Here is a 13,814-nt window from a genome sequence, read left to right as displayed (position 1 = left end):
CGGCGAGATCTTTCGAAAAAAGTTGGTCCCGTTCGTGTACATCCTTGGACCAAATTTGCCCATTCTCCTTTGGCAGCTGTCCATACCAAAATGATATGTGAAAATTCAAAAATCTGTATCTTTTGAAGGAATTTTTTGATCGATTTGGTGTCTTCGGCAAAGTTGTAGGTATGGATAAGGACTGCACTGAAAAAAAAATTATGCACGGTTCAACAAATTTTGGTGATTTTTTATTTAACTTTTTGTCACTAAAACTTGATTTGCAAAAAAACACTATTTTTATATTTTTTTATTTTTTGATATGTTTTAGAGGACATCAAATGCCAACTTTTCAAAAATAAATTTATAGAGTTATAAATTTTTGAATCAATACTGATTTTTTTCAAAAAATCGAAAAACTGGTCGCAAAAATATTTTTTTCAAAAGTGGGCAAACATGTGCACTAATTTTAAAAAAATGAAAAACTGCGACTATTTTCAAAAAAGTCACCTAAAAATGGATTTAACTTGAAAACGGTGCACTTTATCAAAATTTCACTAAAGTACTTTTTGATTGCAAAATTTTTGCGACCAATTTTTCGATTTTTTGAAAAAAATCAGTATTGATTCAAAAATTCATAACTCTCTCAAAGATTTTTGCATAACCTGGAAATTTCTGAAAAGTTGGCATTTTATGTCCTCTAAAACATATAAAAAAATGAATAGTGTTTTTTTTGCAAATCAAGTATTAGTGACAAAAAGTTAAATAAAAAATCACTATTTTTTACCGTGCATCATTTTTTTCAGTGTAGCCCGTATCCATACCTACAACTTTGCCGAAGACACCAAATCGATCAAAAAATTCCTTCAAAAGATACAGATTTTTGAATTTTCATGCATCATTTTTGTATGACCAGCTGCCAAATTTGTATGGAAAATTATAGGGACAAACTAATGATGCAAAATGGCTTCTTTGGGCATACCGAAGGCACCAAAAAAGTTTCTGTCGGATCAAAAAATACAAAATACATCGAATGACCGAAATCTGAGAGAATTTCTCAGTAGAGACATGCATGAGGGTGCTGATTTTCATCCATTTTAACCCGTTAAATATCAAAGTTAAAAAAACGTCGATTCACATTAATTAAAAATCAAGTTTGTTTCCAAGAATACTGTTCTAGAAAACACGGCGTGTTGCTTTCAAATCAAATCCAGTTGCGTTTTAAGATTCGATTAAACAAATGTTTGCTAAAATCTAAAAAAAAAGCAACAAACAGAAAAAAAAACTGTAATAAAAAGAAGGGACTGTTTATAAGAAATTAATAAATAAAACTCTACTCTTTATAGAATGTTTCTATGAAGACACTTTCAAGACATTTTAATTTACAGCAAATAACATAAACCATAATTCGTTTCCATAAACAACGTGACAATGTTTACATACATGCAACATGCATTTCAACTCAACAATTTATTGAACTGCTCAATTACCTAGCTAAGCCTTACAACTAGACTAAACTTAAACGACTCTCTCTGTTGCTGTTATTATTCACACTCAATTGGCAATCGTTTATAAACAATCTCTCATCCTGCTCTCAACAATCAACCATCACGGATTTTGGTTTATTCAAGTGCGCAATCCCTAATCCTTGCCGATTAGATACGACGAGTTGATAACCACCTGCAGCTGGACGGCTTGCAGCAGGTTAAAACCTTTGGCTTGTAGGACGACGTGTTAAACGCATCCACTTGACTTCTTCAAGGGCGACATTGACTATAAATTTAGCGCACAAGCACCAATGCAGTTAACAGGAAACACGCCAAACTGACCGCAGTGCTGACGGAAGCAGCCGCAGTTGTCGTTTCGACGGCCATCGTGGTCGTACTAATCGCTTCAGTCGTTGTTGCTTCCGTGGTCGTCGTTGTTACACCTTCCGTAACAGTCACTGTTCCCGTTGTAGTTGAGATTGCCTCACTCGTTGCCACTTCCGTGGTGGAGATTTCCGAAAGGGTTGAGGTCTCCTCTGTCACTGTCGAACTTTCTTCGGGATCGTTAGTTGTGGTTTCTGAAGGGGATGAACTTTCCTCTGTCACTGTCGAACTTTCTTCGGGATCAACTGTCGTAGTTTCTGAAAGAGTTGAGTTCTCTTCCGTGACAGTTGTTGAGTTTTCCTCTGTCACTGTTGAACTTTCCTCTGTGACTGTCGTTTCTTCAGGATCGGCGGTCGATGTTTCTGAAGGGGTTGAGGTCTCCTCTGTAACTGTCGTTAAACTTTCCTCTGTCCCTGTCGAACTTTCTTCAGGATCAGCTGTCGTAGTTTCTGAAAGAGTTGAGTTCTCTTCTGTGACAGTTGTTGAGTTTTCCTCTGTCACTGTTGAACTTTCTTCAGGGTCTGCTGTCGTAGTCACTGAAGGGGTTGAACTTTCTTCTGTGAGAGTGGTTGAATTTTCTTCTGTAACATCTGTCAAATTTTCCGAAGGGTCAGCTGTCGTTGTTTCCGTAGAGGTTGAGCTCCCATCTGTGACAGTTGTTGAGTTTTCCTCTGTAACTGTCGTCTGATTTTCTGTGGGGTCAGTAGTAGTAGTTTCTGAAGGGGTTGAATTTTCCTCTGTAACTGTCGTTGAATTGTCCGAAGGATCAGCTGTTGAAGTTTCGGAAGGTGTTGAGTTTTGTTCTGTAGCAGTTGTTTGGTTTTCCTCTGTAACCTCTGTAAAATTTTCTGCCGAGTTTTCTGTCGTAGTTTCCGAAGGAGTTGAGTTTACTTCTGTCACTGTTGAACTTTCAACAGGTTCAACAGTAGTAGGTGCTGAGTTTTCATCTGTAAGCGCTGTTGAGCTTTCCGAGTAGTCAGCTGTCGTAGTTTCTGTAGGAGTTGAGCTTGCCTCTGTTTCTGTTAAGCTTTCTGCAGGGTCAGCAGTCGTAGGCACTGAAAAAATTGAACTATCTTCTGTGACTGCCGTTACACTTTCTGAAGCATCAGCAGTTGTCGTTTCTTGAGAGTTGGAATTCTCATCAGTACTCTCCGTGGAGACGATTTCCGTTGTTGCCGGGCTGTCAACTCCAGTTTCATCCACAACTGCAGTCATTCCTTCTCCTTCTGACTTTTCCGCCTCCAAATTACTGCTCTCTTCAGCAGCTCCATTTGTAGCTGTGGTACTCGAAGATGCGGTTGTCATCGAACTGCTCGATGAAGCTGTTGTGACAGGCGCAACCTTGTCAGTAACGTCGATTTCATTTTCTGCCGGATCAGCTCTATCATCCGAGGTCGGTTCTTCTGCGGCGTCTATATCAACCAGCGGGCTGATTCGGTCGTGGTCGATTGTTGAGTCAGTAAAATCCACCTTACTGACCACTGCTGTGGGTTTGCTGAATCAGAGGGAAAAAAGAAGTTTTGTATTTGTCTTCTTTGTCTCGAAAAAGAAGTTTTTCTTTATATTTTCTAGCAAATTCCTAATTTTTTTGAATTTTAATCCTTGATTCATAATAAAATTATATAAAAGATTTATTATGAATCGAGGATTAAAATTCAAAAAATTAGGAATTTGCTAGAAAATATTACGAAAAAGTTGGTTTCTTTATTATGAACTTAACATTTAAAAAATAGTTTAACCTCCTCACGCTCATGGTTGCAGCCCCAGACCTCAATAATTAGTTACCGTCAACTGGGGCGAATTGGACCTACAGTCTGAATAGGGACATTTTGTTGCTCTGAATCTGGTCTAACTAAAACCACTAAAAATATCTAAATATTAAGCTGCAATATTGCTAAAACTGCTGTTCCAATTCGTCCCATGTGTCCCGATTTGCCTCAGATGACGGTACTTCAAATTGAAATTTCTCTAATTGAATGTATTGCACTACTTAGCGTTACTTAGGAGTTTTACTGCCTCTCAAAAGGTAAGGTAAAACCACTGACGTCAGAGGTAAAACGTTAAAATTCAGGATTTAGCTCTAGATGGAAAAGAGTAAATAAAGAAATATATCAAGAACATCTCAACAATTTCGAAAAATATCAGGCCAATGCTTATTTTATTTTAAGTTTTTGTCAAACAATCAAAAAAATATTATTGCTAAAAACTAAAATTTTCATTAATAACATTAATACAGAACGTTTATTAATTCTTTTTTAATCAAATAAAGGCCATTTAATCTTTTTACAAATCAGATTTTTTTATCACCGATCAGAAAATGATGTGAAACATAAAATTTGAAATTTAGTATTTTTTTAATCTGAAACTCGTAAATTTTAAAGTGAATAAAAATCATAAGTCTCCTTACGATTCTGCAGGTTTTAAAGTGTGTATTTATCTGTTGAACTGTGTTGGTACCATAATTTTAAATAATTTTGAACGTTCACTAAGAACAACGATTTTGAATAACTGTACAGCTTGAACTCTTCAATGTATGCATCAAAGCCCTTAGTTGGCAATTTCACAACCTTATTATAATTTCACTTTTTTTCACTTCAAGATCACATTATTTTCCTCATTTCTCACCATGCCATGATGACAAATCTTCTTCAACATACCTATCATAGAAAAGAGGATTTCCACTGGCTAGCGCCACCAACGCTGCCGCGGTGGCCACAAAACTAAGCACTAAACTCCTCATCACTATCACAGTTCCGTTCCAGGAGGGGTAGGCAGTCAAGCGAATTTCCCAATTTCGATCGATGTCTCTCGATGTTGTCACCCGTATCGCTCGAGAACAACTGAATCCTTGCCAATAAATAGGGCCCGCTTTATTAAGCCACCATCTTCCGTATTGGAAAAAAAAGGTTCGCACTTGATTGCCAATTTACACCCCCTACAATACCATCACAAGTACTCGTCACAGAACACGACACATCATTCCGATACCCGAAAGGTAGTAATTTCCCAGGGCCCGGTACGGCGGCGAACGACGACGGCGTCAAATCTGCCGCAACGTTTTATCAGCTGCCGCGTTGAGTTCAGTCCGGGAGAAACCTTCGAGTTTGAACCTCCCGACTTTTCTGACTCACGCTGGCGAACCTTTCTGCCAGACGAGAGAATTCCTTATCGCCGTCTCCAAGAGCTGGCAAAGCTGGAAAGTCTTCAGGTAATCGAACCCGCTTAAACGCTTATCCTGATCCAGAGGAGCCACTCCGTTTTACGACCTGCTCAAACGGACTCGAAATGACTGACTGGGCCTAGGTGGAGACCTCGAAGTAATCGAACCCTCAATGAGGCATACGGCTGACGGTCGGCGGCGGCGTTCAGGGGAGGACAAGGACGATGAATATATTAAATAATGAGAGACAAGTCCTCACGGGAAGGGGACAGCTGCAGGCAGGGCCAATTACCTGGATTTTTCTGTGAATGACTGAGTGTGTGTGTGGCCAAACATTTGTGTGACGAAATAAGGTGCATCAGGTATTGATTGGAGTCGGTGGCAGAAAAACGATTTACGATAATGTCTAGAAGGTAATCAGCTGGTAGTAGCCGGTAGTCCAGTGCTGGGTAGGGGGAAACATTATTGGACAGTTCCGGTTGGAGAGATGTCCCGTTGACGTCACCGCAAACATGTGTTTACGAAAGCGATGTTGAAGCTGATGATTTCTAAATCGACAACATGTTGTCTTGTTTTTGTGAAAACACTATAAAATTTTAAAACAGTAGCAAAATCGTTAAATCCAATGGAGCACTTCCATTCTAGCAGTTTTTGCCTTTTTCTACAATGTATTTCTTATGGAGCGAACTGTCAAAAACTGCTCGACTGCGGGTGCTCCATTGAGATTCTCTTTGATACTTTGAATAATGGAGCACCCGCAGTCGAGCAGTTTTTGACAGTTCGCTCCATAAGAAATACATTGTAGAAAAAAGCAAAAACTGCTCGAATGGAAGTGCTCCATTGGGTATGTATATGGGCTTTTGGTTCACTTTTAGAGTGCATTCATAAATATGTCATGCTTTGTTATAACTTTCAGGAGTTCCTACAAGTTGCTACAAAATTCTTTTCCAAACTAGAAAGTTGTATTTGATCATTGTAGAGCTTTATAATATCTTATGCTACACTTTATTTTTACTTTGGCTAACCTTCTAAAATGGTCCATTTTAGCTTTATTGTTGATTTAACACTTATTTATCACAGCATAACTTCCCCAGAACTACAACAAAACTAAAATTGTTACTTGGGTAATCATCCTGCAATCTATTCCTTTGACAGCACTACTAATCCTGTCTGCAGTAGCAGAAAATGGTGGGAGAAAAACTTACAGAAAAAAATTGAATTTCGAGAAGCGATGTTATAAATTCTATTTGGATTCAATTCTTCAGGGTGGATCAATTTTAGTTAGGCACGTTTGTTCCCTGGTGCAAAGAGTTGGTGTTGGGGGCTGTTGCGAAAAGATAGGGTAGAGGACCCAGAAATCGCCCACTTTATAGTGGCAATCTAGGAAATTTGATGAGAATTTGATGACAATTTATGGTTTTTGGTTCTATTTGTTGTAGAACGTTGATAAACTATTTGATTTTAAGTTTCCACAAGGTTTTTATCATTTACGTGTTCATTTTTTATAAAATTTTGCGTTTTAATAAAGTGCTCTGAAGAGCCTATTTTCGCCCCCCTAAATCCAATTTTCGCCCACCCTTGGAACCAGTTTTCGCCCACGACAAAAATCAAGAAATCAAATGAAATTATGACTCAAAGCTAAGCAAATATGGTCTCCTATTGATACACAACATGTTCCCGAAGCTAAATTTCATTGATGTGCACATATTTTGTCGTACATATTATAAATTGAGGTTCAAAAAATCCTAGGAGTTTTTTTCAGATATCCTGCTTATTTTGAGATTCTCTGTCTATTATAAATTGACTCAATATAAAACATCGAGTACCTCTTAATAAAAATATTAAAGCACATGTGTAACTACTTCTCCATCCTCTGCTTAATTTGTTCTCCTATGTACCAGTAAACTTTTACAACATTTGAACCAAAACCCCTTATGAATGAAAGTAATTAAAATGATTATTTAACCTTTAAAAATAATCTAGAATGTTCCAAATATATTTTCAAGCACATTTCGCTGCGATTAGATTCGTTTTTATGGTAAACGAAAACTGGTTCTAGATAAAATCTGAAAACACAATACTAGATTTCGCCCTGGGCGAAAATTGGATCTCATGTTTTTTTTATGACCCCAGAAATCGCCCACTTTATTTTATTGAAATAACCTTTGGTAAACGTTTAAAACAGGTAAATCACTAGATTTTCATGAAATTCAGACATACAGTGAACTAATGAATTATTCATTTACATTATTTTCGGACAAAATTAGTTGTTTTCCCTCATTAACATTATTACCCGCTGTAGTCTAAATTGACAAAAATATGGCGGCTGCAGTAAGGCTTTTTTTGAAAAGCTTATAAAAACTTAATAAACAATAGAAATTCATTAGGAAAGTTTCAATTAGTACTAGAAATGAATGAATATGTAAACCTGCATAATAAATTCAACCAAAAAACGGTATGAGTTTGCTAAATACAGATTAAATCCAGTAGGTGGGCGAAAACTGGAGCAGGGCGAAAACTGGAGCAGGGCGAAAACTGGGTCCTCTACCCTATTGGGGTTTAAAAATATCCATCTTAACAGTAATTTGCATAAGCCAATCTCTGATCTGCCTGGCGCATTTTAAAATGCTTCAAAAGACCTTTCGAATGCAACTAATAGAATTGGAATGAATCAAGTTTTACGGAAATGGGAGCAATTTTAAGATTTTTTATGTTTTATGGACCTCAAACTTCTATTGCGATGTTCCTACTCGAATATAGAAATTTAAACTTTGTTGAAAGTTATTTTGTAAATTATTTTGTACTTTAGGGGATAATTCAAAAATTATATCGAAAGTTCTCGAAAGTTTAAAGATCCTTAAATGTGTGCTACATAAATCTTGGTGCAAAAAGCTCTGATTGATGTGCAACGTTAAAAAAATGGTTGCTTGAATTTACACTCAGATAAAAACTATCAAATGCATCCTGCACCATCACATGCCACCAAAGTCTCGATCTGCCACTGTCAGCGAGCAAGTTCGCACGCTTATCGCCCGCTGTATTCCAGAAAGACCGGGCAACGCAAAGAGTGTTCTGCTCTGCTTGGTCTTGCCGGCAACAGTGCCATCATTACTAGCTAGTATGATTAGGCTACCCGCAGATAGAGCAGAAGCTCAGCTGATTACCAGCGCGAAAGCTTCCTGACTTGCCGGTGAAGGTCAAGTTCCACGACCGTCGTCGTCGTCGTCATCTTCGTTGACTACGGCGCATTGTGGAATTTCCCGGTTCCATCGGTCCATCGAACATGCATCATGGGTTTGGTTCTAATCGAACTGTGCAACCCATCAGCTATCAGCAGCTTCTTTTGCTGGAGATTATTAGGGAAGTCTGCGAGAAAGCGATGATGTAACCTTTGTTGACTCTTAACTAATACACTTTGGGGGGAGGGGGGAGTTTGCTGTTGTTTAAAAAGAAGTTCATGCATGGAACTATCTCTCCAGCAACTCTGGGTGTTGGGAAGTTTCCCAGTACACTCAAACCCCGATGGTTTGACACCAACTGTTGTCAAACGAACGGGGTCACGTTTTAGTTTGACACCCCTTTTACACGGAGTTCACACACACTACCAAACATTTGTTTTGAAAGTGTGTGTGAGCGCCGTGTAAAAAGTGACAGTTCGTCACTTTTTAGTTTGACTTTGACCAACCAACGGGGTACAAACCAAAAAAGTGTCCAACGAAAAAGTGACCAACCACCGGGGGTTGAGTGTAATGTCGTTTTGCTCGTTTGCTCTCGTTATAACCTCTTACCGCAGATAATGGTGGTAAGACTTCTTCCAGTGAGAAAAACGTTACAAATAAATATAAAATCAATCGAAAGCCGGTTCATTAAATTTGCTATATCGATTTAAATGATAGACCAAATCAAAAGCTACAGAAAGTAGTTAGTAACGTACTTCAAACAATCCGATTCCATATGCCATAAAACCACTTCAAGGAGTTTGAAGTACAGTAAATCTTAAAACTGAAGTACCTGTTGCACCAATTGTTCGAACATTTGTCATTGCCGCCGCCACCGTCGCCGTGCAACAAGTGGTCGTCGCACGTTGTTTGTACATTCCATTTTATTACACATAGTAGTAAACAAATCCTCGTTATCTGCTGGTGCTGCCTGGCTGATTCGCATCCCTTCGTGTTTGCTGGAAGATTTTGGAAGCATTTGCTTAAAGGTCAGCAGTCAACAATCGACAAATAAGTCGATTCCAATTCAATTTAAATCATCACCGCCTTTTGTCAAAATTTCAAGAAAAAAATCTCTGTTTTTTTCCATACAAACTTCAACGCTCAACAGCGACTGCTAATCATTAACCGATTGGATTCAAAATTGGCTCAAAGACTAAGTTTTGACCAACGAATAAAAAAAGAGAAGTAGGCCTTACCCCACTCCTATTGCCCTACTGGACACTCGATTAACATTAAGGGGTTACATACATGTAAATCTACAAAAAAAGTCAGGAATGGTGTGAGCACACACTTAATTTTATTAAAATTCCGTTTTCGAGGCATTAAAATATTCATTTTTATCTATTATCAAAACAAATTACACTCAACCCCCGGTGGTTGGTCACTTTTTTAGTTTGTACCCCGTTGGTTGGTCAAAGTCAAACTAAAAAGTGACGAACTGTCACTTTTTCCACGATGTTTACGCACACTATCAAAACAAACGTTTGGTAGTGTGTGTGAACTCCGTGTAAAAGGGGTGTCAAACTAAAGTGACCCCGTTCGTTTGACAACAGTTGGTGTTAAACCATCGGGGTTTGAGTGTAGAAGACATTTGGTTGTATCATTGCCGAGATATGCACTGCCACCAAGAGTTCAAATTTGACCACACATTCCCATCTTCCTTCTCACTCATCCTCAGCAAACAGCGATTGTCAAACATACGGTTTGACAGATGCTCAGCTGCTGATGCTGAGAAGCTCTCTGAAGCAACATATGAAAAGGGCGGAAACCATTCTTAAACTATTTTATTTTTGTAAAATCTTGGGAAAATGTGTTTATTTCACTAATTATCTAACGTTAAATGATATATATGGTTTATTATTGTGTTGCCTTTTATGCAGGGTTACTAGGTCTGAAGAGTAAAAAATCTGGCAAAAAGCTGGGAAAAATCTGGCAAGCCACTTTTCTCAAAGTAATAAGTCATTTTTTGTTCAAAAACTGTGTATTTTAACTTTTTATACATTATAGCTTCACAAAATAATAAAAAATACGTCAATAAAACAATGTGAGGAAGAAATAGATTTTTTTTTTCTAATTGGCGCTCAAAAAATCTGGCAATGCCAGATTTATCTGGCAACCTGGCACCCCTGCTTTTATGATTTGTCAGTGTTTATGATGTTTTTTGAATTTTCGAAATTACTTTGAGTAATTTTTTTGGTTGTACATTTTTGCTCAGGGGACCCTTTAAATCAAATTTTCCGGTGATAATTTCATTATATTCGTGTTTCTGAGACAATTTTACAATAGAAACATGCACAAAAATGTTTATTTTCATCCATTTTAACCCTTTAAACGAAAGTAAAAAAAAAATAAGAGGCTGCTTTATTTCCGGTTGTCATCTAGTATCCTCGGAAACGAACATGATTTTCAATAAATGTTAATCGAAGATTTTTTTAACTTTAATATTTTAAAGGGTTAAAATGGACGAAAATAACCATTTTTGTGCATGTTTCTATTGTAAAATTGTCTCAGTAACACGAATATGATGAAATTATCACCGGAAAATTTGATCTAAGGGAGCAAAAATGTACAACCAAAAAATGTACTCAAAGCAAAAGTGTCTATTTAATATTTAAAAAAAATGTAAACCATCTAATTTGAAGATTTTTAAAGATTTTTTTTAATTAGTCTCTATTATTTCAAGGCAAAATTTTCTCAATTTATTTAGTTTTGGTGGTTTGGATAGTTAAAATTTAATCAAGTAAAAAAATAAATAAATTGTTCAACTACTAACAGGCTACCCTTTTTCAACTGTCAAGTACTCAAGTACAATTACGGAGCACCGAGCCGAGAGTTACGGATGCTGCACTGCTCTTTACTCATCTCTCATCTCATCACTCTCCGCCGCTCTTGAGGCATAGTATAAAACGAACTCTTCACGCAAAGATCGCGATCATAGTGCTACAACTGTTCTAAAGTTCCAGAAGTGATTGGAAAGCGTGTGCGCGTCCGTTTGCAAAATGACCATCAACGAGAAGACTCGACTTTTGCCCAAGGATTACCAAAAGTCGTACGTGATTCCGATTCCCCAGGAGGACATCAACAACAATAACAACAACAATAACGACAGTGATTATGACTAGTAAGTGCGGTTTGATGAAGTGCGTGTGCCGGAAAATTCCGTAAATTGTTATCGGACATTCCACGGGTGAAGTTTTGTTCAAGTGAAGAAGGGGCAGGTGATGCAATTATCTAGGTGTTTTAGTCCAAATTGATTACAACAATGGGCTTTACGGGACTTGACGGTGAAATCGTCCCTTTGAGGGACCGCACACGGGCAGAAATCTTGTAAACATATCCTGGAACTCTATGTTTTCGAATTCGTAAACATTGAAATATTTCCAAAATCGACAACATTGTTGTTCGAAATCGGAAAAAATGTTGACGATTTTGAAAACATTTCAATGTTTACGAATTTGAAAACATAGAGTTACCGGATATGCTTACAAGAATTTTATCCGTGCACGATTGTTTGGTGAACCATTTTGTTTGTTGTAATTGGTGTCGCAATTAGTGTCTTTGTGATGGATGGATGATTGGATAGTTATCTCATACAATAAATCAGGACTATTTAGCGGTAACTGTAAAATTACGATCGGAAAGCACGCGCTTTTTTTGGAAATATGTTGAGTTATCGATCATTAGTCGTGGTTTTTACAAAAAAAAAACTATATACCTACATTTCAATAACTCTTGAATGTTTAGAAATTTACTCAATTTTGCAAACTAAAAATCAACTTTGTAAAATGCATTTTAAATCGTGTGCAGTTGATTAATCTTCAAACAAATAAATAACTAATGTTTTGCATATGGCAGAGAACCGAAAAACAAAAATTAGCAATAGAGCAGTTCTCTACGAAATCGGTATTTTTTTTTAGAATTTTATTTTTTGTATTTTTTAATCCGACTGAAACTTTTTTGGTGCCTTCGGTATGCCCAAAGAAGCCATTTTGCATCATTAGTTTGTCGATATAAAATTCCATACAAATTTGGCAGCTGGCCATACAAAAATGTTGTATGAAAATATAAAAATCTGTATCTTTTGATAGAATTTTTTGATCGATTTGGTGTCTTGGGCAAAGTTGTAGATATGGATATGGACTACACTGAAAAAAATGATACACGGTAAAAAAAATTTTGGTGATTTTTTATTTAATTTCTGTCACTAAAACTTGATTTGCAAAAAAACACTATTTTAAATTTTCTTTAATTTTTTGATGTTGCCAACTTTTCAGATGAAATGCCAACTTTTCAGAAATTTCCAGGTTGTGCAAAAAATCTTTGAGCAAGTTATGAATTTTTGAATCAATACTGATTTTTTCAAAAAATCGTAAAATTGGTCGCAATTTTTTTTAACTTCATTTTTCGATGTAAAATCAAATTTGCAATCAAAAAGTACTTCAGTGAAATTTTGATAAAGTGCACCGTTTTCAAGTTAAATCCATTTTTAGGTGACTTTTTTGAAAATAGTCGCAGTTTTTCATTTTTTTTAAATTAGTACATATGTTTCCCCACCTTTGAAAAAAATATTTTTGAAATTTTCTATATTTTGCATTTTTAAACTTTGTTGATACGACCCTTCGTTGCTGAGATATTGCCATGCAAAGGTTTAAAAACAGGAAAATTGATGTTTTCTAAGTCCCACCCAAACAACACACCATTTTCTAATGTCGATATCTCAGCAACTAATGGTCCGATTTTCAATGTTAAAATATGAAAAATTCGTGAAATTTTCCGATCTTTTCGAAAAAAATATTTTGAAAATTTTTAAATCAAGACTAGCATTTTAAATGGGCGTAATATTCAATATTTGGCCCTTTTAAAATGTTAGTATTGATTTTAAAAAAAATCGAAAAGATCGGAAAATTTCACGAATGTTTCATGTATTAACTTTTAAAATCGGACCATTAGTTGCTGAGATATCGTCATTAGAAAATGGTGTGTTTTTTTGGCGATATTAAGAAAACTTCAATTTTCGTGTTTCTTTTTCTTAAAGCGGCTCTATCTCAGCAACCCGAGGTCCAATCTTCAATGTCTCTTAGACAATTTTATAGCAAATTTTCTGAACTTTTCAAAAAAAATATTTTTAGAAATGGTCACTCATGGCCACTATTTTTAAAAATTGAAAAACTGCAAATATTTCACTAAAATCAAACTTTCGGTGGCTATATCTTGAAAACGGAGCCCTTTATCAAAAAATCTGTAAAGTACTTTTCAATTGCAAATTCAATTTTGCATTAAAAAGTAATGTCAAACTTGTTTTTGCATAAAACTTTGATTTTTTCCAAAAATCACTATTTTTTCAAACTCGGCGGCAGATTTTTTGACCATGTTTCTCTATGGCTCAAAAGTTGCGGATTTTTGTCCCCTAAAACATATCAAAAAATCTCGAAAATCAAAAAATACGTATTTTGGGAAATTGAGTTTTAGTGAAAAAAAAGTTGATAAAAAAATCTGCAAATTTTTTTCCGTGTACCTATTTTTTTCTCAAAAGTCCTCAACAATACCTACAACTTTGCTGAAGACACCATATTGATCAGAAAA

General features: G+C 36.3%; 3 protein-coding genes across 3 annotated transcripts in view; 2 read left to right on the top strand and 1 right to left on the bottom strand.

Moving 5' to 3' along the window:
- Positions 1 to 13,814, top strand: part of LOC120427789 (clavesin-2) — a 104,171-nt gene that overhangs the window by 20,817 nt on the left and 69,540 nt on the right. The gene's annotated exons all lie outside the window — the stretch shown is intronic.
- Positions 1 to 13,814, top strand: part of LOC120430930 (uncharacterized) — a 202,216-nt gene that overhangs the window by 186,789 nt on the left and 1,613 nt on the right. The window contains exon 2 of the mRNA XM_052709457.1: positions 11,214 to 11,352. Coding sequence (XP_052565417.1) covers positions 11,231 to 11,352 — 122 coding nt within the window. The 5' untranslated portion in view covers positions 11,214 to 11,230. The remainder of the gene's footprint in view (positions 1 to 11,213; positions 11,353 to 13,814) is intronic.
- On the bottom strand, positions 1,325 to 5,137 carry LOC120430919 (mucin-22-like). The gene is made up of 2 exons (XM_039596038.2): positions 4,508 to 5,137; positions 1,325 to 3,345 (listed from the first exon to the last, which is right to left on the bottom strand). The coding sequence occupies exons 1-2, from the start codon at positions 4,588 to 4,590 to the stop codon at positions 1,761 to 1,763; spliced, it is 1,668 nt and encodes a 555-aa protein (XP_039451972.1). The 5' UTR covers positions 4,591 to 5,137; the 3' UTR covers positions 1,325 to 1,760.

This window comes from Culex pipiens, chromosome 3 (genome assembly GCF_016801865.2).
Source record: "Culex pipiens pallens isolate TS chromosome 3, TS_CPP_V2, whole genome shotgun sequence".
NCBI lineage: Eukaryota > Metazoa > Arthropoda > Insecta > Diptera > Culicidae > Culex > Culex pipiens.
The sequence above is the reverse complement of the archived record's forward strand: the minus strand, read 5'-3'. Positions and strand labels throughout refer to the sequence as shown.

Coding starts and splice junctions, on each gene's coding strand:
- LOC120430919 (XM_039596038.2), bottom strand. CDS start 4,590: ATGAGGAGTTTAGTGCTTAGTTTTGTGGCCACCGCGGCAGCGTTGGTG. Junction 3,346..4,507: donor AATCCTCTTTTCTATGATAG/GTATGTTGAAGA, acceptor CCTCTGATTCAG/CAAACCCACAGCAGTGGTCA.